A 22,716-nucleotide genomic window follows, 5' to 3' on the forward strand; every position below is an offset into this window, starting at 1 on the left:
CTTATCATGGTGCTTATCTGCATTAGTACACTCTATGAAACTTACCTACCCCAAACCCAGGGGAAGTTCAATTAAAGTGAAACCTGCTGGCCCTGGCAGGTTGGCTCAGTAGTAGAGTGTCCACCCAGCACGTGGAAGCCCTGGGTTTGATTCTCAGTCAGGGCCCACAGGAGAAGCACCCATCTGCTTCTCCACCCCTCCCCCTTCTCTCACTCTCTCTCTCTCTCTCTCTCTCCTTCCTGCAGCCATGGCTTGAATGGTTCAAGCAAGTTGGCCCCGGGCTCGGAGAATGGCTCCATGGCCTTGCTTTAGGCTCAAAAAAAGCTTAGTTGCCGGGCAATGCAGCAGCACCCCCAGATGGATAGAGCGTGGCCTAGTAGGGGGCTTGCCAGGTGGATCCTGGTCAGGGCGCATGCAGGAGCCTGTCTGTCTGCCCCCCTGCTTCTAATTTAATAATTTTTTTTTTTTAAAAAGTGAAACTTGCTGTGTCATGGGTGCCTGAATGTGAGTAGGAATCGTGCCTATAAGGGTCTAGGATGTTCTGTGTCTGTTTTTCAGTGTGAATATTCTTAGGTATCATTAGTGATGGCTGAGCAGCATTGGAATATGTGCCTCCTCCATTGTCCAGGGCAGCTGTGGTGCAGGAAAAACCCCCACTGGATTTAGAGTTAGAGCACTCAAAGTTCAAATGCTTGTCTTAACACCATTAACCAGCTGTGTTCAAATGCTTGTCTTAACGCCATTAACCGCAGGCAAGTTGCTTAACTTCTCTGAACCCAAGAAGGGCTAATACTCCCTACTTCTCAGAATTATACTGATTATGTAATATCTAATCTTTGACTGTCAATGGCTTCTGCAAGTCTCTGGTTTTTAGGGCCATATTACTGTGACAGGACCTAAGGCCCTGACCTTGGTGCTTTCACCCTTCTGACATTTCTTAGGAGCTTGGGTGGGAACACCTAAGGACAGGGCTTGTGGGATGGAGGGAATTTGCTTCTGGGGTACCAGAACATCCTTTCTGACACATCAGTAGTCAGTAAGTATCTGTCAATTGAATGCTTAGAGTCAACTCGGTGAGTCTGGTGTGTAAATAGGACAGATGACTATTTCTCAAACCAAAAAGCAGGACATATCCTCTGACTCCTTGTCTGATCACGGAATGAAAATAAAGATTTGGAATTGGGACTGCTTTTGTAAACCTATCAGTGGGGTAGGTAGGGCAGTCACATGGGGTGGGAATGCCTCTCTCCCTTTCTCTTTCTGAGAATGTGGAAGAGGCCACCACTGAAAGCAGAGGGGCCCTCCCGCCTGCCAGTGGAACATCCATCCGAGCTGTCGCTAAAGGCAGGCTGCTGGCAAGACTGTGCCCACAGCACCTTTTCCCCCAGGCACACTTTCCACACCCCACTGATGGCTGGACGGTGCAGGAGGAGGAGCTCATGGCTTGATCTGGAGGAAGGACTGGAGCTTCCGAATTATGGGCTGAGTAATTTAAAGTAGGGCTTTGAGAGGTTTTATTTTCCTTGGGTTGTAAAAACCCAACCCAGGGGCTGCTGAGAGCCCCAGATTGCCTCCCCTGCAGCCGTGCATTGGGCATCACAGGCCATTGGAATCAAAGATCAGGCCATAAAGGTTCGATGCTCACCAGTTCTATAATGGGCCAACAGCTGGATACAGGGACTTTCCCAAGCTGAGGCCAGCTCCCCCCTGCCTACCACCTCTCCCCCATCCAGGCCCCCATTTGTCAGAGGTGGCTGCTGGGAGGGAGAGGAGAGACAGAGGGGAGAGACTGGATTTATGGCTGCTGACTTGAAAGACAAAGTTGCCTTTTGTGTTCAAATTGGGGTGGGGGTGTGGTGTGGCGAGCTGGTGGTAGAGTGGGAGGGTGTTAGGGAGGGGCTGGGGTTCAGGGGCCCAAGGCAGGGGGTGAGGGGCTTGAGGAGGCAGACAAAGGGATCCAGAGGCTCCTCAGAGCAGGGTCACCAGCTCTGAATCAATCACCCCCCAGTGAAGCTGAGTGGGGCCTCTGAGCCATCAAAGTCCCTGGGGCTGTTTGTAAGTGCTAGACACTGTCCACTCACACCTATACAGCAGCCAGACCATACACACTCCCCTGCCCCCCTCCTCAAAACATACTCTAGATTCAAAGCCTTAATTCAGCTCTCAGACTCCCCTTCGCAAGCCCAGGGAAGTTAATACAGATCTCATAAGTTCATACCCACCACCCCAAATGACTGCAGCCAATCAATGTGGGGTTTCTTCCCTTATATACAGATCCAAAGTCAGGGCAAGGTGAGAAACCAGGTAATGGGGAGACAGAGAAACAGTGTTGGAGAGGGTGGTCCTGGGCTAAAGAACCCTGAGAATAAGACCAGTACCCCATTAGGGACTATGGGCAAGTCGCCAGCTTCTCCCGGACTCGGGGTTCTCTGCCCTTGCCTCCCTCCCATAGATATTTAGAGATAAAGCATTTACAAGTGCTTTGAAGAATTTAAAGGGCGTGTAAGGTGGGCCTTGCTGGCCTCCTTGCCCTTCAAGGGCCACTCTGCCCCACCTGAACCCCACAAGTAGCTCTGCGTGGTGGGTCTGGGTGGAGGCCAACGTAGTCATCGGGTGCCTGAGTTCAGCAGGTGCTTTAACTACACCTCAGAGAGCCACATCCATCCCCCGGAATGAGCCTGGCCCATAAAGGCATGAGTTTATGAGCTTCATAAACATTTTACTAGAGAAATCAAGGCCTCAATTACCCAATGGCCTCTTCCAACTGACAGCTCGGTCTATGGGGGCCTCTGTGAAGCCCCAGGCAGAAGTGAGATAGAAGCCAAGCTCCGTTTCATACCTAGTTCTCCCCTTGCCCCCCACGGACCCCTCACCTTTCAAATCTTGCAAATTCTTACTTTACTCACATCTCTGGAGGATTGGAGGCTCTACCACTAACTCTGAACCTTAGCATTTCTGAGGGAAGATGCCTGCTCCCTTGGAGAAGATGGCTGCTACCCTTCTCATCTCCCAACCCCTAGCCATACCCTTTCATAACCTGTCAGCTCCCTTTGAACTCAAGATCCTACTATTTTCCATCAGCAATAGTTAGTATTTAATATTTGCCAAGGACTGTGCTAAGCACTTTACAAATATGTATCATTGAATCTCTGCTGCAGCTCTGGCCACATGAGCTGTTATCACCCCAACTTTATAAGTGAGAAAATAGAAGGTCTCAGAGGTTAACTTGCCCAAGGTCACCTAGCTGACAGTGGCGGTGTTGAATATTTTATTTTTACTTTATTTTTATTTTTTTGTATTTTTCTGAAGCTAGAAAGGGGGAGAGACAGTCAGACAGACTCCCGCATGCGCCCGACCGGGATCCACCTGGCATGCCCACCAGGGGGCGACGCTCTGCCCACCAGGGGGCGATGCTCTGCCCCTCCGGGGCATCGCTCTGCCACAACCAGAGCCACTCTAGCGCCTGGGGCAGAGGCCAAGGAGCCATCCCCAGCTCCTGGGCCATCTTTGCTCCAATGGAGCCTCGGCTGCGGGAGGGGAAGAGAGAGACAGAGAGGAAGGAGAAGGGGAGGGGTGGAGAAGCAGATGGGCGCTTCTCCTGTGTGCCCTGGCCGGGAATCGAACCCGGGACTTCTGCACGCCAGGCTGACGCTCTACCACTGTGCCAACCGGCCAGGGCTCGGTGTTGAATTTTGAATCTAGTTCTGTATGAGTCCAGAGCCTGAACTGTTCGCCTCTTCACTGTAACACTACTTGAAAAAGCTCTTAGAAGGTATTTCTCCACCAGCAGCAGAAATGTTGCCCTGTGAGTCGGTCTCTGCAATGCAGTGAGGTAGCCCTGGGAGATCTATCGAATGTGGGCCCTGTCAGTGGTCGCTGAGTCTGTGTGCAGGGAGCTGTCAGGGGCAAGGCTCAGCTACCGATGAAGATGGAGAGGAAAGGCGGCCTCTCAGGTGGGGCAGCAGGAGAGAAGGCAGCTGGGCGTCTGAGGCTTTGTCTCAGGGCTGGACTGAGCAGCACTGTCCAACAGATTTTCTGTGGTGATGGGAATAAGCTATTGGAGCTGTCCCATCATGTAGCCAGCAGCTACTTGTGGCTGTGGAGCACTTAAAATGTGGCTAGTGTGTTAGGGAAACTGAATTTTACATTTTTATTCAACTTGAATGTAAATGGCCACATGTGGCTAGAGGCTACCATATTGGATGGCACGGGGGAGGGGGGGTGCTCACCACTGCTGATGGCTGAAATCTGTTCAGAGTCCTCTGGTGATCTAAGGTCCTACGGGCACACCCCTAAGGGGCTCTGGCCACTTCTAGATGCCACATTCATTGCAAGGGCGCCTTGTCCACATTGAGCTTGGCTAGAGGCTGGAGCTTGCCTTGGCCAAAGGCATCTGAACATCATTCCACACTACAAAGTGGCTGAAGGATTTAAGGGTGTTTTACTTCAGAAGATGTTTCTCGGGAACAACCCAGACCTCAAGTATTTGAAGGGCTCTTATGTAAAAAACAAAATTGTTTATATCTTCTAGAACTATACTGTTTAGTGAAAATATAATGTGAGCTACCACAGGTAATTTAAAATTTTCTAGTAGGTCCCATTAACAAAAATTGTTTTTTTTAAAAAAAAAACAGATGAAGTTAATTGTAGCGGTAAATTTTATTTTAGTTAATATATCCAAAATATTATCATTCCATATATAATCTTTATTTTTAATTATTAATAATATCTTTCCATTTTGGGGCTGTCTTTAAAGTATTATTTCAACTTGTAATCAGTATTTTAAATTAATTATTATCAATTAAAATTATTCTTTTCCAATTTTTTATTTTGTATTCTTCTGAAGTGAGAAGTGGGTAGGCAGAGAGACAGACTCCCGCATGTGCCCGACCTGGATCCACCTGGCAAGCTCACTAGCGGGCGATGCTCTGCCCATCTGAGGCGTTGTTCCATTGCAACCGGAGTCATTCTAGTGCCTGAGGTGGAGGCCAGGGAGCCATCCTCAGTGCCTGGACCAACTTTGCTCCAATGGAGCCTTGGCTACAGGAGGGGAAGAGAGAGATAGGGAGGAAGGAGAAGGGGGGGGGGAAGGGTGGAGAGGTAGATGGACGCTTCTCCTGTGTGCCCTGGCTGAGAATTGAACCTGGGACATCTATACACTGGGCTGACACTCTACCACTGAGCAAACCAGCCAAGGCCTCCAATTTTTTTATTATGGTAAAATACACGTATCTATACCAAGAAGTGGAATTGCAGGAATATATGATAGTTCTACTTTTTTTTGAGGGGTCACCATGCTGTTTTCCATAGTGGCTACACCATTTTACATCTCCACTGACAGTACACAGGATTCCAGTTTCTCCACATGCTTGCCAACACTTTCTTCTGTTGTTTTGTGTTTTGTTTTTTGATCGTAGCCATCCTGATGGATATGGGACGGACTCTCTTTATGGTTTTGATTTGCTTTTCCTTAATGTTTAGTGTCTTTTTATCTTTTTTTTTTTTTTTTTTTGTATTAATATTTTTCTGAAACTGGAAACGGGGAGAGACAGTCAGACAGACTCCCGCATGCGCCCGACCGGGATCCACCCGGCACGCCCACCAGGGGCGATGCTCTGCCCACCAGGGGGCGATGCTCTGCCCCTCTGGGGCTTGCTCTGCCAAGACCAGAGCCACTCTAGCGCCTGGGGCAGAGGCCACGGAGCCATCCCCAGCGCCTGGGCCATCTTTGCTCCAATGGAGCCTTGGCTGCGGGAGGGGAAGAGAGAGACAGAGAGGAAGGAGGGGGGGTGGAGAAGCAAATGGGCGCTTCTCCTATGTGCCCTGGCCAGAAATCAAACCCGGGTCCCCCACACGCCAGGCCGACGCTCTACCGCGCTCTACTTCTGAGCCAACCGGCCAGGTCCTAGTGTCTTTTTATCTTATACCGAGTCTTTGAAATCCACTTACAACCACTGCAATTTGGACTAGCCATATTTCGTTGTTCGCTGACGACTATATTGGAAAATGTATTCTAGAGGGGAAAGTTGGGGGCAGCGGGTAGAAACATACAGGATTCAGGCACATCCTCAGTATAAAGAGAAACGTTACAATCACCCAAGCTGCCTGAGAAGGGGCTGGGTATCGAGGAGGCTGCATACCCTGGTCTTTGGCAGGGATGGGTAAAAGGGGGGACTGTAGTTTGGAAGAGTCCGTAGTTTGTGGTGGTTCCTCTCGCATGGCTGTGTGATGGAGGTAGTCTGTGCCTCAGACCCTCCGTGGCACCAGCTTTTGCAAAGGCCGTTTTTGAACTCTCCGTCCCAACGTGCCCACTGGTCTCTTTGTCATCACACACCGGATAGGAGTCTGGCTGTAGCCACAGGGTGGGAGGCTGGGCTTGGGGGGGAGCTGCTAGCTTCCTTCCCAGCACTCTGCCTTGACCCTGCGCTGCCCCCCAGCATCCTCCTGGAGCCTGTCTAATCAGATCCAGGCCTGACCTTGCCATAGGTCCTGGACCAGGAAGAAAGCTGCCCCTCCCCTCCCTGAGCTGCTCTAGATTTGGCTCTCAGGAGACCCCTCCCCTTCGGGTGATTTATAGGGGTGTCCAGGAGTTGTTTCCTGCCTAGTTCTGCTTTCTTCCAGCTTGGTGGATGGCTGGGCTCACTCTCCGCCCTTGTCGTTCCCCGTGGCCTGGCTGTCCCCAAGGTCAGGGTAAAGAGGGGCTCGGGGACTCCTTCCCAGAGTGCTTGGGGACAAAGGCGTTTCTTCTTCCTTTCTCCATAACTCCCCAAGCTGACCTTTGTTGACCCTGTCACTCTCCGTGGCCTTCACACTGAAGGGTCTCTCAACCACTGCCTAGTACCTCCTCTTATCACCTAGCTTGAGTGAGCGACCAAAACTATCCCTGCATGCCTGAGGTGTCAGCAGGAGTACAAAGCATCAACAGCCACAAGCCACGGGACCACCTTCATGTCCGCCAGCCACAGACACAATCCCTGCAACGCTGGCCACAAGTAGTGCCTGTAACCAGTGTACAGCATTATCAACCTCAAAGCGGCCTCCAAGGTGGCTTGTTCAGGACTGGAAGTGCTCAGAGGCCTGACCCTCAGCCTCACATACCCATGCTTGCCCAAGGACCCTCTCCCCTGAGAGACACGATGAGGCACAGTTTACTTCCAGCTCTGTGTGCTGCTATCCCAAGCCAGGGCAAAAACAGATTTGTAGCCCAAACGTGCCCCACTCTGAGAGATTGGGAAAGGCTCAAATGGCCCTAAGAAACTTTCTCCTCTGACTTCCTAAAGAAAAAAATGCTATTACCTGTGAACTAGAGTGATTGGGAGATTCCAAGAGACCTCAGCTAAGCTGAGTAGGGACAGAGGCCTGTTTATAAAGGTGGCAGGAGTCAGAGCTGGAAGCGCCCGGCAGAGTACTTGTTCACCTCTTCACTTACAGACAAGAGGACTGGCACCCTGACACGGCCTGCCAAGGCAGTCACAGCATGCCCCGGACATCCAAGGGGTATCCAAGGCTGACCAAAGGGTTGGGCTGGAGTATGAGGAAGGAGAGGGAAGAAGAAGCCTCTGATATAGAGGACCACACCTTCCCATTGGGCCCACCTCCTCTGGACCACGTCTGTGTAGCCATCTGGGTTCCAAGGAATGGGTTCCTTTTTTTTTAATTGAGAGAGAGAGAGAGAGGAATATTGAGCTGCTTCTATGTGTGCCCTGAATGGGGAACTGAACAAGCAACCTCCATGCTCTGGGATGATGCTTCAACCAACTGAGCTATCAGGCCAGGGCTTAATTTTTTTATTTGTATTTATTTTTTAAGAAGCAGGGAAGAAATGAGAGAGAGGGGAGGTGAAGGGAAGCATTCATTTGTTGTTCCACTCAGTTGCACATTCATTGGTGGCTTCTCATGTGTGTCCTGACCAGGGATTAAACCCACAACCTTTTTGTTTTGGGATGACGCTCTTAACCGACTGAGCTAACCAGCCAGGGCCTAGGGGTTCTTAATCCCACCTGCACCTTGCAACACGGCACCAACTCCCCACCAGTGAGAAGAGGCTGGTCCAACCTGCAGTTCACTCTGAGTTACCTACCCTTGGAGAGTAAAACACTTGCTGGAGAACTAAGGGACCACCCCAGTAGAGCGCCTCAGGAATGGAACTTTTGATTCTGATCTGGTAAAGCCACCAACTGGTTCTGGGTCTCAGTTTCTCCTTCATAAAATGAAGGGATTGTGATGAGTGGTTTTCAAGCACTTTTATTTGTTTTTTTTTTTTAATTTTTTAAAATTTACTTATTCATTTTAGAGGAGAGAGAAAGGGGGGAGGAGCAGGAAGCATCAACTCCCATATATGTCTTGATCAGGCAAATCCAGGGTTTTGAATCTGCGACCTCAGCATTCCAGGTCAACGCTTTATCCACTGTGCCACCACAGGTCAGGCTTCGAGCACTTTTAAAGGCAAAGCTGCCCTGGCTGAATAGCTCGGTTGCTTGTGTATCATTCCAATACACAAAGATTGAAGATTCAATCCCCAGTCAGGGCACATATAGGAATAGAGCGATATAGAGTGATGTTTCTCTCTCTCTCTCTCCTTCCCGCTTCTTCTCTAAAATCAATCAATAAAGTTTTTTTTTTAAAGGAAGAAAAATAAAGGCAAAACTACCCTTCAAATGAAATGTGTGGCAGAACTGCAATTGAGTAAAGCGGATAGAGGCACAGCAAGGTCCTGCTGTCTGATGGGAGGGAAACGTGGGGCTCTGAGCCGAGCCAGGAGGGGCCCAGCCACATCCCAGGGGCCCCAGGGGAACCTTAGGAGCCCTGCTGTACCTGAGTGACGAGCCACCAGACTGGTGCCTTACCTACCAGTGGCACATTGAGTCCATGCCACTGTTGTTTAGTTTCGGAGGAGAAAGGAGGGGTAGAAGGTAGACGCCAGACTTTCTCCATCCCCAGCACCCCGATAAAGAAGCAGCCCTATCCCTTGTGTCTCTCCTCAGGCCAGCTCCTATCTCTAGGCGCCTCCAGGGAGCCCGGAATGGGGGCGAGAAACACAAAAGGATTCAATTCCTTAATGAGGAGGCATCTGTAGTCAGCAGAGCCATTAGTCCCCGCCCCTGGACCCTGGGGGTCTGTGTGCTTCTCTCCAGTTGGAGTAAGGAGGGGGAGGCAGCTCCCCACTTTTGCATGGGCAGGGCCCAGGGGGCAGAGACCCCTGACTCAGGAGCCAGGGTGCCCTCTCCACTCTCCAAGCCCGCTTCCAGCCCCGCCCTCCTGGAGGTTGAGAGGCCGAGAGGCCTGGGGGTCCCAGAAGGGCCCCAGCAGTGCCTCCGTTTCCACACCCAAGCCCCTGGACTGACCTGCAGGCCCTTGGCCAAACACAGCCTTTGGCCTGAGACAAGACAGGCTGACCCCCCTGTGCTCCCTGGAGAATCATCTTGTAAGCTTGATGGAGACACCAGCTGGGGCACTTGCCCCCACCTCCTGCCCTGAGGGCCCCAAGGTGCTGTTTGTAAGGGCTATACCTACAAGGGGACATGTGTGATTGATTATCAGAATCACACACCAGCCACAGGAGCCAAGGGATACAGACCCCCATTCCCATCCAGCTGTGGATGCTCAGACCACTTACCCAGGGACAGCTCATCCTCCTGGCAAACACAGACCCACAATATGTGCGAGGAGGCACTCCCACCCATCAGCTACATTCCCTGGAGGCCCTGAAAGAGGAGGAGTCAGGGCAAGGGATTTTTATGCATGTTTATATTTAATGAACCACATGCAAATGAGATGGAGAACACTCCACAAAAGAATCAGCCCCCAGAGGCTCTGGGAAGACGGCACAAAGGCTCCCTCCGCCTTTCTGGGCTGCCTAGGAGTCCAGAACAGGTCTGCGGATCGAGGGGGCCTGAGACAGAGTGTGCCCACCCACTCCACGGAGCTGGGAGCAGGAGCCAGGACCAGCTCCAGCACCCCTGCTGCTGTGGGGGGAGGGGTCCTTCTGGGAGGGGCCGACTGTCCCAGTTGATGGAGTGCCGGAGGGGAGGTGCTGCCTGCCTGGACAGATGGTGAGCTGCCTTCCCGCACTTGAAGCAAAGTGGATTTTAATGAAATCGCAGCCCTGGTGTTGAAGCTGGGAACCCGAGAGGGAGGAGCCCCTTCCCTGGGCTTTATAGGGTGAGGTTTGGGGATGGATGAGAAAAAGGGTGGGTGGGAACACTTAACCAGCCTAAAATGGGGTGTGTAGGGGGGGGGTATGCCACAGCCCTCTGCACCACCCCCTGCAGATCAGAGTTTAAGCAGTTATTTCAGATTCCCAAAAGGTGGGGAAGGGATCCTTGAATATTTATGACGCATTGAAATGTAGATTGGATTGGTAGGTCTGACAGTCTTCTGAGAGGCTTGTCACCTTGGATGGATATACCACCCCCTTGGGGTGCTTCTAGAAGCTGCAGAAGCACCAGGGATGGGGGGTGATGAGAAAAGGCAGTGAATACTGCTGGGTGCTAGTAACCAGGGCTTACCGGCAGGTGTCCCTGCTGGGCAACCCTGGACTACCTGCTTCCCCTCTCTGGGCCTCAATTTCCTATTCTGTAAAATATGCAGCATAACAGTTGGGCCTTGCTAAGGCGGAGTTTGTAAAAATAAGTTAGAAAGCAGCAGAAAAAGTAGGCAGAAGTAGGCAGCAGGACTCAGGAAAAAAGCTTTTTCTGACTGGCCCTGTGGGTCACCAGCCCAAGATTTCCTGGTTAGAGGTTTATCATCCAAGAATTTGTCCAGACCTTTCTGGTACGTGCCAGCCCAGCTGGTAGGACCCCTAAGGGGGAGATGTTTTCCAAGGTGGGGGGCAGGGCAAGTGCCGATGTGTTCACAAGCTGATGCCCTGTGTCTGCCAGTCCCAGGAAAACCTTGCCCCTGGGTGGTGGGGTGAGCTCCAGGGTTCCAGGACACTGGCCAGTGCCACCCCGCCACCTGTCCCCTGCTCCTCAGCACCTGCCTTTTCCACACACGTCTCCCTTTCTCTCACCAGCCATGTCGGACTTCCACGTGCATCCCCAGGCCGTTGTGGGCGAGGAGGGCGGTGTGGCCCGCTTCCAATGCCAAATCCATGGGCTTCCCAAACCCCTGATCATGTGGGAGAAGAACAGAGTGCCCGTAGATACAGACAATGAGAGGTGAGCCGCGTGTGGGAATGCTGGAGGGAGGACAAAGAGGTGGGCCCAACGTCTGGACCTTGAAGAAGGACTCCCTGCCTGCTCCAGCATGGGTTTCTGCAGCTTGTGTTGAGACTGAGTATCCCCGTGGCTGTGGCACCCAGATGTGATGCTCGTGGATCTGTCCATGGGGAGGACTGCGTGTGATTGTTGTCAAGGCTGGAATTGCAGGTGCGCTGACCTGCGTGAGATCCGGTGTGTGTCTGTGATGATGACGATGACATTGGGACAGTACCTGGGCACTGGGCTATGTCTGTGATGCTCAGTGTCCTTCTGGCCTGTGGTGCCAGTGGCTGTGCTGGTGGTCAGCAATGTCCTCCCTCCTCAACAGGTACACGCTGCTGCCCAAGGGCGTCCTTCAGATTACAGGACTTCGGGCTGAGGACAGTGGCGTCTTCCACTGCGTGGCCTCGAACATCGCCAGTGTCCGCGTCAGCCACGGGGCCAGGCTCACTGTGTCGGGTGAGCGTCCTCTTTCCTGCCTAGTTCTCTCAGCCAACCTCCTGACTTCTCCCCACACTTGAATCCAATTCCCCTTCTGCTGGCCCCCCAAGACCTGTCAGCCAAGAGTGTACAGAGTACCTTGTAAGCCCGACGTTCTGTGCTCCTTACAGCGAGGGTGCAGAGGGATCTGAGGCCCACTCCTGCCTCAGTTCTCTGCCTGGGGAAGCCCAGTCTGGTTATCCTGGGGGCTCTCTCATTGCTAGAGGCCTGTAGGGCCAGGAACAGAGAGATGGGTGTGAGCAGCATCCTGGGGCCTCCGGCATTACTTCCTGCCTACAGGACCCGGTGTCTGGGCTAGATAGAGCTTGTTTCCTGCCCCTCATGTCCGGGGTTGTGGGTGGGGTGAGGAGGTAGGAGAGTCCCAGCTGAAGCGGAGAAACGTGGCATCTTCCTTCCAGGCTCAGGCTCCCGGGCCTACAAGGAGCCTGTGATCCTCGTGGGGCCTGAGAACCTCACCCTGACCGTGCACCAGACTGCAGTGCTGGAGTGTGTCGCCACGGGCAACCCGCGCCCCATTGTGTCCTGGAGCCGCCTGGGTGAGCCTCATCCCAAAGCCCCTGCCTCTCCCACCCCTGCCCCACCCCCTAGGAGAGCCAGTCTCATCACCCAGCTCTGGGGGGTTGGAGGGGGCTTTGAATTCTGTTTGTTCTCCGTGGGGGTCCAGTCTCAGCAAGGCCTCAGCAGTACCAGGGAGGTCCGCCTGCCCTCTGCATTCTCCCTCCCCCTGCATGGATGGCTTAGCTCCCTGGGTTACCTCCTCCAGTCCTGTGCCAGTCCCTCCTCCCTGCACCCCTCACCCTCAGCACTGGGCCCTCCAGAACCCCTCTGCAGCTCTCAGCACCCTGATCTCTTTCCCTTTCTGCTCGTCTCTCTCCTCTGCACCCTGGCCATACGCCCCAGCTATGCCATCCCAGACCCCTAAAAATCTCAGCCAGTTGTCACACCTTCATTCTGGGCCCCCCAGTCTCTAGTCTGGCCCCCTAAATCCCTGGCCTAAATCCCTAGGCAGCTGGAGCCAAATGAAAGGGTGCAGATGGGCCCACATTGTCTGAGCAGAGAGGTCACTGGGGGAAGGAGAGTCTGGAGGGACAGGGTGGGGTGGGCATTCACAAGGAGACTGCGCCACATTGTAGCAGCTGAGTGATGGGGGAAGGAGGGGGCAGCAGGCCGGATAATGGAGTAGATTTCACCACTTCAGGGCCTGAATGGGGAGCTGTCTCCTTGCATTCTGACTGTGCTAATCTGATCGTCTGTCCGGGTGCAGGGAGGGCCCGGTCCCGGGGAGAGACTGGAAAGAGTGGCCTCACCATTAGGAGGAGCCCATAGGCACTGCAAGGACCATCTGGTCTAACATTTCCCAGAGCGGGAGCTGCCCAGGGAAAGACTGGGTTGGTGGTCTAACAGGTTTAGGAAACATATCCAGATCCTTCAGCTGTAGGACTTCTCAGAGCCTTTATATTAATGGGCATTGTGACAGTCCCAAGAATAGAATGAATATTTGATCATGGAAGTTTTTTCAAGAGAGACAAGCCAGACTGGGAAAGGTCCAGTGAATTCAAACCCCTTGGTTTCCTGGTTGAGAAACCGAGAGGAAGGGACTTGGGGACCACCCCTGAGTCAGTGAGAATGCTGGAATTAGGACCTGGGTCTCTGTTAGAGGAGTTTTCTGTGTGGCTCCTGCCGCCGCCATGGTGCTGTGCTGACGCTGAGGAGGGAAGGCGCCGAGTCAGAGCCTGGGGCCCACGGAGGACTGGTGGATTGCACAGGCCTGAACGTTCCTGTGCTTTCCCTTCTTCCACACCTGTCTCTGGACCCGCCCTCATTTCCAATCCCCTTCCTCCCCAGATGGCCGTCCCATTGGGGTGGAGGGCATTCAGGTGCTGGGCACAGGGAACCTCATCATCTCGGATGTGACCGTCCAGCACTCTGGTGTCTACGTTTGTGCAGCCAATAGGCCTGGCACCCGGGTGAGAAGAACAGCGCAGGGCCGGCTGGTGGTGCAAGGTACCTACCTACCTCCCTGCCTGTGGGAGATGAGGGGAGGGTCTCCCACACGCCCCCTCCTCCTGCCCTGTTCCTCGCCTCATCAACACCCTGGCCCAAGCCCAGGGCCCTAGACTTCCCAGTTCCCTGTACTTGCCCTAACCCTGTCCCTGCTCCTCCCCGGGTCCCCAGGCCAGGCCAATGGGGCAGCTCTTGTCTTTCCTCTGGGAATGCACGTGTTGGGAATGGGGGGACATTCTGGTCATGGTGCCCTGTGTGCCCCTTCCAGGTGCCAGCATGCCCCCCCCTGTCATTTTCACTTTATAATCCTAGCCCGTCGCTTACACATACGTGTCCGTTGCACCATGTGCTGTTTTCGTTCCCATGTGCTCACTCCCTCCCTCACACCTGCCCGCACGCTCTCAGCACTGTTTGTTGTTTTCACATTCCCACCCCAGCTCCCGCCTGGCACAGCGCTGGCCTCCACTCCCCCCGTGTGCAGGGCTTCTGCAGCTGACCAGGTCACTTTGTCCATCCTCCCACCCTGGGGCTCGGATTCCCCGTCTCAGGGGTTGGCTGTGGCTGTGTCCTCCCGGAGAGCCAGGGAAAGGAGTGGGAGAGAGGGGTATTAGGGACTTAAATGCCCGTTTGTTTAGCATTCCATGTGCCATTAATCTGTCCAAATGAAAGTGATGGAGCATTTCATTTCTCGGGTGTTAATGGAGGCTTGAGGCCTGGGATTGGAGGAGAGCGGAATTGAATGTAGGGGTGGGGGGGGCTGGCACTGAGGGCTCATCCATCTCCCCTCATTACCACCTTGGAGGTGCAGCCAAACCTATTAGCACATTTATTTATTTAACAATTTCCTGAAGGGGGGGGGGTGCTCAGCTTGATTGCTTTCGGATACAAATGTCAGTCTTTTAAATAGTCATTAAAATGGAGTCCTCTCTTGGGTCTGCCCCTGGGGTGGATGGAGGTGGGGCCTGCCAGCATCTCCTGGAGCTGGGGCCCACCAGAGGGCTCTCCAGGGGCTGTTCATCACAGCCCACCCTGCCCCCGGCCCCTTTCCTCATTCCTTCACTCGCAGTGGTGTCGTCCTTCTCCACCTGACCCTCACTGCTCCTCATGCTTCTCTGTGCCCCCCCTCAAGCCCCAGCAGAGTTTGTCCAGCACCCCCAGTCCATTTCCAGGCCAGCTGGGACCACAGCCATGTTCACCTGCCAAGCCCAGGGTGAGCCGCCCCCTCACGTCACATGGTTGAAGAATGGACAGGTGCTGGGGCCAGGAGGCCACGTCAGGCTCAAGAATAATAACAGGCATGTGTCGGGCGCTGAGGATAGGTCGGTTGGTCTGAGCCTCGGCCTCAGGTGCTGAGGATAGCTCAGTTGATTTGAGCATTGGCCCAAGATGGGGGTTGCTGGTGGACCCCAGTCGGGGCTCATGTGGGAGTCTGTCTCTCTATCTCCCCTCCTCTCACTTAAAAAAAAAAAAAAAAAGGATAACAACAGGCATGTGTGTGGTGTATTATGGTGGGGTGTGGTCTCAATCAGTGGTCTGGGCAGACTGCACACATCCCACCAGAGAAGAACGCTAAGTTGGGAGCTGGAGAGTTGGGCTCGAGTCTCAGGGCTGCCGCTCAGCTGCTGGGAGACTGCAGATCGGTCGCTTGATTTCTGGAGCTCAGTTTCTTCATCTCTCAAATGGGGGGATTGGGCCATCTGCAGAGGTACTGTGCGAGGAGGCTGGGACCTGAGGCTCTCCCTCCCGCTGCAGCACCCTGACCATTTCTGGAATCGGCCCCGAAGATGAGGCCATCTACCAATGTGTGGCCGAGAACAGTGCTGGCTCCTCACAGGCCAGTGCCAGGCTGACTGTGCTGTGGGCTGAGGGTTTACCTGGGCCACCCATCAATGTGCAAGCAGTCTCCATATCGTCCACTGAGGTCCGCGTGTCCTGGAAGGAGCCCCTGGTCAACACTAAGGAGATCATTGGCTACGTCCTGCACATCAGGAAGGCTGCTGGTGCGTGGGGGCTGAGTGGGCACGGCTGGCTCTGCAGTCCCTTCCTCGTGTTCACTGTCTCTCATTTTCATTCTGCATGTCCTGACCCAACGCCTTCCATTCTTTCTCCCCCTGCACCCTGGCTACCCTCATTTCATCAACGCTGGGAGGACTCCCTCGGGTCCCTGACTCTCTCCTGTTTCACCCTTCACCTCCTCAGACCCACCAGAGCTGGAGTATCAGGAAGCAGTCAGCAAGAGCACCTTTGAGCACCTGGTGAGCGACCTGGAGCCCTCCACTGCCTACAGCTTCTACATCAAGGCCTACACGCCCCGGGGGGCCAGCTCAGCCTCTGCCCCCACGTTGGCCAGCACCCTCGGCGAAGGTGAGGCCTGCTTGTGGAGTAGCAAACAGCAGACCCTCAGGGTGTTAGAGCAGAACCACGTGCACACTTGTTCACGTTGTGCACTGACGGGGTGCTTGGCTCTGAGGCTGAGTAGGGGCTGGTTCCGCCTAGAGGAGGAGTATCCTTTTCTAATTCGTGTGAAGGCGCTGTGTGAGCAGGCTAAGGGCAGAAGCCAGAGAGTTGTCTTCGGGGTATGGGTCACAAGCGAAAGGGGGAAAGAGTCCTCACATCTTGACCTCCTTCTCCATCCACAGCCCCCGGCCCACCCCCCTTGTCGGTGCGAGTCCTGGGCAGCTCCACACTGCAGCTGCTGTGGGAGCCCTGGCCCCGGCTGGCCCAGCACGGGGGCGGCTTCAAGCTGTTTTACCGCCCAGCGAGCAAGGCGGCCTTCACCGGCCCCATCTCGCTGCCTGGAACTGTCTCCTCCTACAACCTCAGTCAGCTCGGTGAGGCGGACACAGCCTGGGCTTGGGGAGCCTGGCAGGGGTGCCGTGCCCGGGGCCCCTGTTTCCGTGCTGGGATAGCAGGGATTCCCAGCCAGGGAGGCTGGCTGGTCACTGAGCGGCCCTCCCTGTCTTCCTCCCAGACCCCACTGCAGTGTACGAGGTGAAGCTGCTCGCCTACAACCAGCATGGGGATGGCAACGCCACAGTCCGCTTCGTGTCCTTGAGGGGAGCATCTGAGAGGACAGGTGAGGACTGGGGTGGGATGTGAGGCTGAACACTGGCAGTCAGGAAGGGAGGCCAGGGGCCAAGGGAAGAGAGGAGCAGGGACCCAGGGAAGGTAAGAGGGTGGAGGAGTGCATGCAGCCCTTGAGAACACAGGCTTAGATTTGAGTTTGAAGTTTGGCTGTGCAACCATTCTAGCTGTGTGACCTTGGGCAAGTTACTTAGGCTCTCTGAACCCTAGTTTTCTCTTCTAAAAAAGAAAGATAATAATACCTACTTTGTAGAGCTGTATTGAGGATATGCAGTGTTATTCCCAGGATCTGGCACACAGTGCTCAGTAACTGGTAAAAACTGAGAAGTTTGGGCTGGGGCCTCATAGGCAAGGGCAAAGGATCTGTGGATGTGGGGTGGGGTAGCTCAGGGTTAAGGAGCCCCCAGAGATTGGGTGTCTGAGAGTGCTTTAGCCCAGGAGACTCACAGCCCCCAACCTGCCCCCCGGCCACAGCCCTGAGCCCACCGTGTGACTGCCGGAAGGAGGAAGCCACCAACCAGATGTCTACCACAGGCATCGTCATTGGCATCCACATTGGGGTCACCTGCATCATCTTCTGTGTCCTCTTCCTCCTGTTCGGCCAAAGAGGCAGGTGAGTCCTGGACCAGGGAGAAGGGGCCGGACTGACAGGGTGGGAGGCCTGCAGGAGGGGTGCTACCAGGGAAAGGAGGTTGGGCTTAGTGTCTCTTATCCTTTTGTTCTCTCCCCTCTCATCCTAAATGCTTGACTCACCCTTTAGGGTCCTCTTGTGTAAGGATGTAGAAAACCAGCTGTCCCCTCCTCAGGGTCCCCGGAGCCAGAGGGACCCTGGTGTCCTGGCACTGAATGGGGCCAGACTGGGAGATCGGGGCCAATCGGGGCGAGATGAAAAACGCGTGGACATGAAGGAACTGGAGCAGCTGTTCCCCTCGGCCGGGGCAGTGGGCCAGCCAGACCCCAGACCTAGACCCAGCTCCAGACCCACGGTGAGTGTCCCTCCCTTGAGCAGGCCTCCTCCTTCAGCCTTCGGCCCCCTTCCGATCATCCTGCACTCCTTTACCTTGGCCATCGGCCTTCACCCGGCTCTAGGTTTCCTGCAGACACAAAATACGGCTGGTGCGCTTCTTTGCCCCTGAACCAGGCAGGGAGGCCTGAGTGGGATTGGACCCAGAGTGTGTGACCCTGTGGCTGGAGGGCCTGTCCTGATGGTGACCCCTGTGTGCCTGGCCCATTCCCCAGCAGGATCCTGCGGCCCCCGCCCTGTCTGAGGAGACCCAGCTGTCCATGCTGCCGCGTCCGGGGCGGGGCCTCCGGGAGGAGAGCGCGTCGGAGGCCAGGGCTCCCTGCGCAGGCCCCGCGGCCGCCCCAGCACCCCAGGACGCAGGCTCCGGCCTCCTCGGGGAAGGACCAGCCACCCGGCCTTCCTCGGCACCAGCTGCCCAGCCAGCTCTCTCGGGACAGTAGCCGGAGTCTGGCCAGCTCTGGAGGGGGCGACCCCCCATTCTCAGGTCAAAGGCAAGATTTCTCCTGTCATGTGGAATTCGGATGGGGACTTCTTAGCATTTATGACTGCCCCTCAGGTTGTCAACACCTAAAGAAGCCTCGGCAGGGAACCCCCCCTATGGACCTGGAGGGGTCTCTGCAGGAGCCCTTCCCTTGGGCCAATACCCCCTCACCTCTGCCTGGTGACTTGGAACCCACATGACTTGGAACCGAACTAATGTTTTCCTTTAAAAAAGAAAAAAAACCTTAAAATGAAAAAAAAGAGAGAGAAGAAAAGAGAGAGGAAGGTGAATAGACTCCAAAAAGATGCCCCTGCTGTGGCCGGGCCCCTGACTCTGGCGCCTCCGCTGACCTTGTTTTCTCAGGATGGATTTTTGCTGTTTTGGTTCTCAGCACCTACCTCAGCCGGAATGAATGTCCTTGGGGGAGTGGCTGTGGCCTCAGCCCCCCCCCCCCCACAGAGCCCCGAATGCACTCCTACCTCAAGCCCCTTTATGGGCACTCCCTCTCTCTCCCCACGTTGTTGTCCAGAGTTAAAAAAGAAAAAAAAGAAGAAAAAAAAGCACTTCCCTATTTCCAGGTGTGAAAGAAACCGTCTACCTCAAGGCTCCCTGGCTCTGGGGCCTGCGTTGTTGTCACTGGACCCTCTATCCTGACTCGTCCTCCTGCCCACAGCCCCCCTCTCTCCCCAGACAGGAGGCCAGAGGCTAAGCCACCAAGGGCAGACCTCTCGGGGGCTACAGAAATAAAGATGGAATTGGTCAAAGAAAATGTGAAAAAAAACAACAACCAAAAATGAGAGGAAAATTTGTTCCTTGAAATACACAAATTGTTGCTCCAAACTAGCCACCTCCCAGCACGCTGCTGGTGCTCTGCTTTGTCTCGTCTTGTCTGTGCAGTCCAATTTTGACCCTCTCAGCCAACTCCTCCTTGACTGAGATCCCCACGACCCTCTTCCCACCCACCCTTTGGAGGGTGGGATGTCACTTTGAGGCCTGCCTCCTGTCCCGCCCAGACACAGAGCCCTGGAGCAGGCTGGCCCCGGAATGTACTGTGTGCATGGTGGGCGAGTGTGTGAGTGGGGAGGGGTCCCCAGCAGAGGCCCACCAGACCTCTGTCCCACAGGACGCAGCCAGCTTGACCCACCCCCTGATAGTGGAAAGACCGCTGTCAGCAAATGTGGCAGGAAGCTATTTTTATACAAGGTATGTTTAAGGATTTTTATGTTCTAGTGACTTCTTGTTTCTCTTTTCTGTTGTGTTGTTCTTTGAAACACTTAGTTGAAGAAGTACAAAAAGAAAACCAAGGAATTGAATACCTATTTTTGGTTACACTCAGAAACATTTTTTTAAATAACAGGAAGAAAACTTTCCTTTAAAGGAACAAAAGATAAGTGTATTCCTCAAGTGTGAGATTAGATTATAAAGTCCCTGACCCCCAACCCTCTAGGGACTCCCTCACCCTGAACTTTAGTTAATTAGCTGAAGAAGGCAGACTTTGACATTCCCCTAGAAGACTGGAGTCGTGTCCGTGTGGACTCAGAAAGGCTGGCCGCCCCTTCTCCCAAATGCTGGGCCCATGCTGAGGGCTCCTCAAAGCTCCCAGATGGCGCCTCCTTGGTCCCCACAGTGGCTTCTCTGTATCCTCTTCATCCTATAACCCGTTCTCCTGTGAGAAGGGTATGTCTGGAGGAGGAAGAGGATGGGGGGCCACCTGGCCTGACTTTTGTCACACTCTGTTCATTTTGACTGAATAAAAGTCCTGTTGCCAAAGTAAACCTCGAGTTTGTTGGTGGCTGTGTCGGGTCCTGGAGGAGTGGGTAAGAGCGTGGGCCAGGCGGGACTCTCCCGGGGTCAGATCCCAGAATGGTAACAGCAGATCACTGTGTACCACTTACAGGCACCAAGCATGCTAAGTCTTCTAGATGGGCGGGGAGGCCTGCTGGGTCCGTACAACCTCCCTGCGAGGGAGGTATTCTAGTCATCCCCTCCATTTCACAGAAAGGGTCAACCAGTCCCGGCAGGATCAGAGTGTGTGTCCAGACCGGGCCACTAGTTCCAGGATCTGCACTCCAACCACTGCTCCTTGCCTCCTCAGCTGCCGGCGAGGAGCCCCAGACCAGTCCCCAGCTCTGAGTGACAGCCCACCAGCATTGAGCCAGGTGCTTGGCAGGGCTATGTGCTTTTTATACATTGTCTACAGGAAAGGTCTATTTTCCTTCCCCAAAGTTAAGGAAGCTGGGCCTCTGACTGAGGGACTCTTTCCAAGACATGCAGTCAGAGCCCCTGGCCAGCCCTCTGGCCTCCTCCCTGTCCTCTTAGTCCAGGCTCCTAAACGCAGCTGTCTGGGGCTGCCGAGGGTCAGGCCAGGCCTGGCCAAGAGAGACTTGGGTTTAAAGTGGTTGTGCTGACAAAGATCTGGAGGCTTCAGCAGACCTCAAGCTTACTGAGAGGCAGTGGTATAATGCAACTGCTTAGACTATTAGTGCCCCCTCTGCTGCTGAAATGGAAAGCCAGGGCTCAGGCTGAGGGGCTGGGTCCCCTGGCTGTGGCTAGGGGAACGGGGGAACTTCTCTGGGGAGCTCGGCTCTTCCCGCTCACCCTCACCCAGAGCAGCTCCTCTTTCGTCAGCCTTACCTGTTGGACTCTTCATGAGACTGCATTTGAAAACAGGGTTCTGCTCCTGAAAGACTGTTTGAAAGCGCCTGGTCTGGCCCCTCTGGAAGAGGCCTGCTGGGGTGTTTGGGGTTGAAGCCAGGCCGGAAACAATGGTGCTGTGGATGCTAAACTAGGAGAGAGCATGAGGCCACCACGGCACCTGTCCTGCGTCTCGGTGCCTGCGTCTCGGCGTGTGTGGGCGGGGAGGTGGGGGAGTGGCTCACTTGCCCTGATTTTCCTAGCGGAAAGAACTAAGCCCAAATGTAAACAGACTACCTTATCATAGAACTTGGCAAACGCAGGACCTTTTCAACAACTCCAACCCTCAAGGGCTGCCTGGCAAAGTGGTGGGCTTATCATCTGTTCAAGCAAACTGCATCAGTGCCCTGTCCCCTCCAAGAGTCCAAGATGCTAGTACCTCCCCAACAGAGGCATCAGGCAAACGTAAAAAACCCACCTAATATGACTCATGTAGATGTATGCAAATTGCATATAAATTACATAAAATACAGGCACAGCCTGTCCTAACAAGGCCCTGAACTAGGCTAAGGTAGAGAGAGAAGCAAGGTTCCAATTTAGGTGTTTAGCAGAAATAGATGTCAAAGCTGACTAGCCCAGCTGGATTCTGGGTCTTGAGATCTCAATCTAGAGGCTTCGGGCTGAAGATCTCCACCGCCCATCTCCCAACATGTGAACACGTGCACACATGCACACATGCATGGGCACACACACACCACCTCTGGCAGAAAGCAGCAGCAGCCAGGCCTTGCAGCCTGCCACAATTAGCTACTGCTCTGTAACAAATCACCCCACAAGTTAATGGTTCATCCTAACCTTTATTTTGCTCACAACTCTGCAGTTTGGGCCGGGCTCAGCAGGACAGCTCTCTGCTCCACTCGACATCAGCATCAGTGGGGCAGCTTGAAGCCTGGGGGCTAGAATCATCCTAAAGCTCCTGGCTCACGTATCTGATAGGTGAGGCTGGCTTCCGGCTCCAGCACTTCTGTGTGGCCTCTCCGTGTTGGCCTGGGCTTCCTCACAGCGTGATGTCTGGTATCCAAGAACAAGCCTACTGAGAGACAGAGCCAGATGGAAACTGTGTCATCATTTTGAACCTAGCCCTGGATGTCACACAGAGTCATCTCTGCTCTGTTCTATTCACTAGAAGCAAGTCACCAAAGAAGACATAGTCCAGGGGAGGAAATTAGATTCCCGTTCTTGATGGGAGTAAAGTAAAAGAAGAGTGGACGTGTTTCTACTTCAGGACCACTTTGGTGGGACAGGTGGAGAACAAATGTCAGCTGGGCTGGGGGTGGGAGCTCCCTCGCCCCCACCCCCCGGAGGCCCTGGGGGGAAGGAGGGGAGAGAGGACACAGTGTGTAGGGGCTGCAGCGGTTGCCACGGGACAGGGGCTGCTCCTGACTCCTGACTCCTACACTGAACCCTGCTTGTAGGTCTCCTCCTGATTGCTAGTGAAGCTCGGCCCAGGGGTCCAGTCCTGAGGCCAGCAGGAGGGAGGCCAGGCTCCTGTGAATACAGAAAGGGGCTCTCTGCTCCCTGCCCCTCTCCTCCAGCAGTGAGAGGTGAGGGGGGACTGGTAGAAGTTGGAGATCCCCACTTTCCCACGGTAGACGCCAGAATGACAATGCTGGAAAGGACCACTGACCCCTCACGAGACTCATGAGGCAACTGAGGTACCACAGGGACAGGAGTCGCTCAGGGTCACAGGGAAGTTCGAGGCAGAGCCAGGCAGGGAAGGAACATCT

The 22,716-nt window shown here is 54.3% G+C and overlaps 1 protein-coding gene across 1 annotated transcript in view; it reads left to right on the forward strand.

Annotated features, from left to right (window-relative positions):
• IGDCC3 (immunoglobulin superfamily DCC subclass member 3) overlaps positions 1–20,070 on the forward strand; it is a 45,136-nt gene extending 25,066 nt beyond the window's left edge. The window contains exons 3-14 of the mRNA XM_066276902.1: positions 11,015–11,159; positions 11,530–11,660; positions 12,101–12,238; positions 13,548–13,706; positions 14,836–15,001; positions 15,459–15,706; positions 15,906–16,070; positions 16,346–16,537; positions 16,678–16,782; positions 17,265–17,403; positions 17,551–17,776; positions 18,030–20,070. Coding sequence (XP_066132999.1) covers positions 11,015–11,159; positions 11,530–11,660; positions 12,101–12,238; positions 13,548–13,706; positions 14,836–15,001; positions 15,459–15,706; positions 15,906–16,070; positions 16,346–16,537; positions 16,678–16,782; positions 17,265–17,403; positions 17,551–17,776; positions 18,030–18,254 — 2,039 coding nt within the window. The 3' untranslated portion in view covers positions 18,255–20,070. The remainder of the gene's footprint in view (positions 1–11,014; positions 11,160–11,529; positions 11,661–12,100; positions 12,239–13,547; positions 13,707–14,835; positions 15,002–15,458; positions 15,707–15,905; positions 16,071–16,345; positions 16,538–16,677; positions 16,783–17,264; positions 17,404–17,550; positions 17,777–18,029) is intronic.
• Positions 20,071–22,716: the final 2,646 nt, after the last annotated feature.

The sequence above is a fragment of the Saccopteryx bilineata genome, chromosome 4, assembly GCF_036850765.1.
Source record: "Saccopteryx bilineata isolate mSacBil1 chromosome 4, mSacBil1_pri_phased_curated, whole genome shotgun sequence".
Taxonomy (NCBI): Eukaryota; Metazoa; Chordata; class Mammalia; order Chiroptera; family Emballonuridae; genus Saccopteryx; species Saccopteryx bilineata.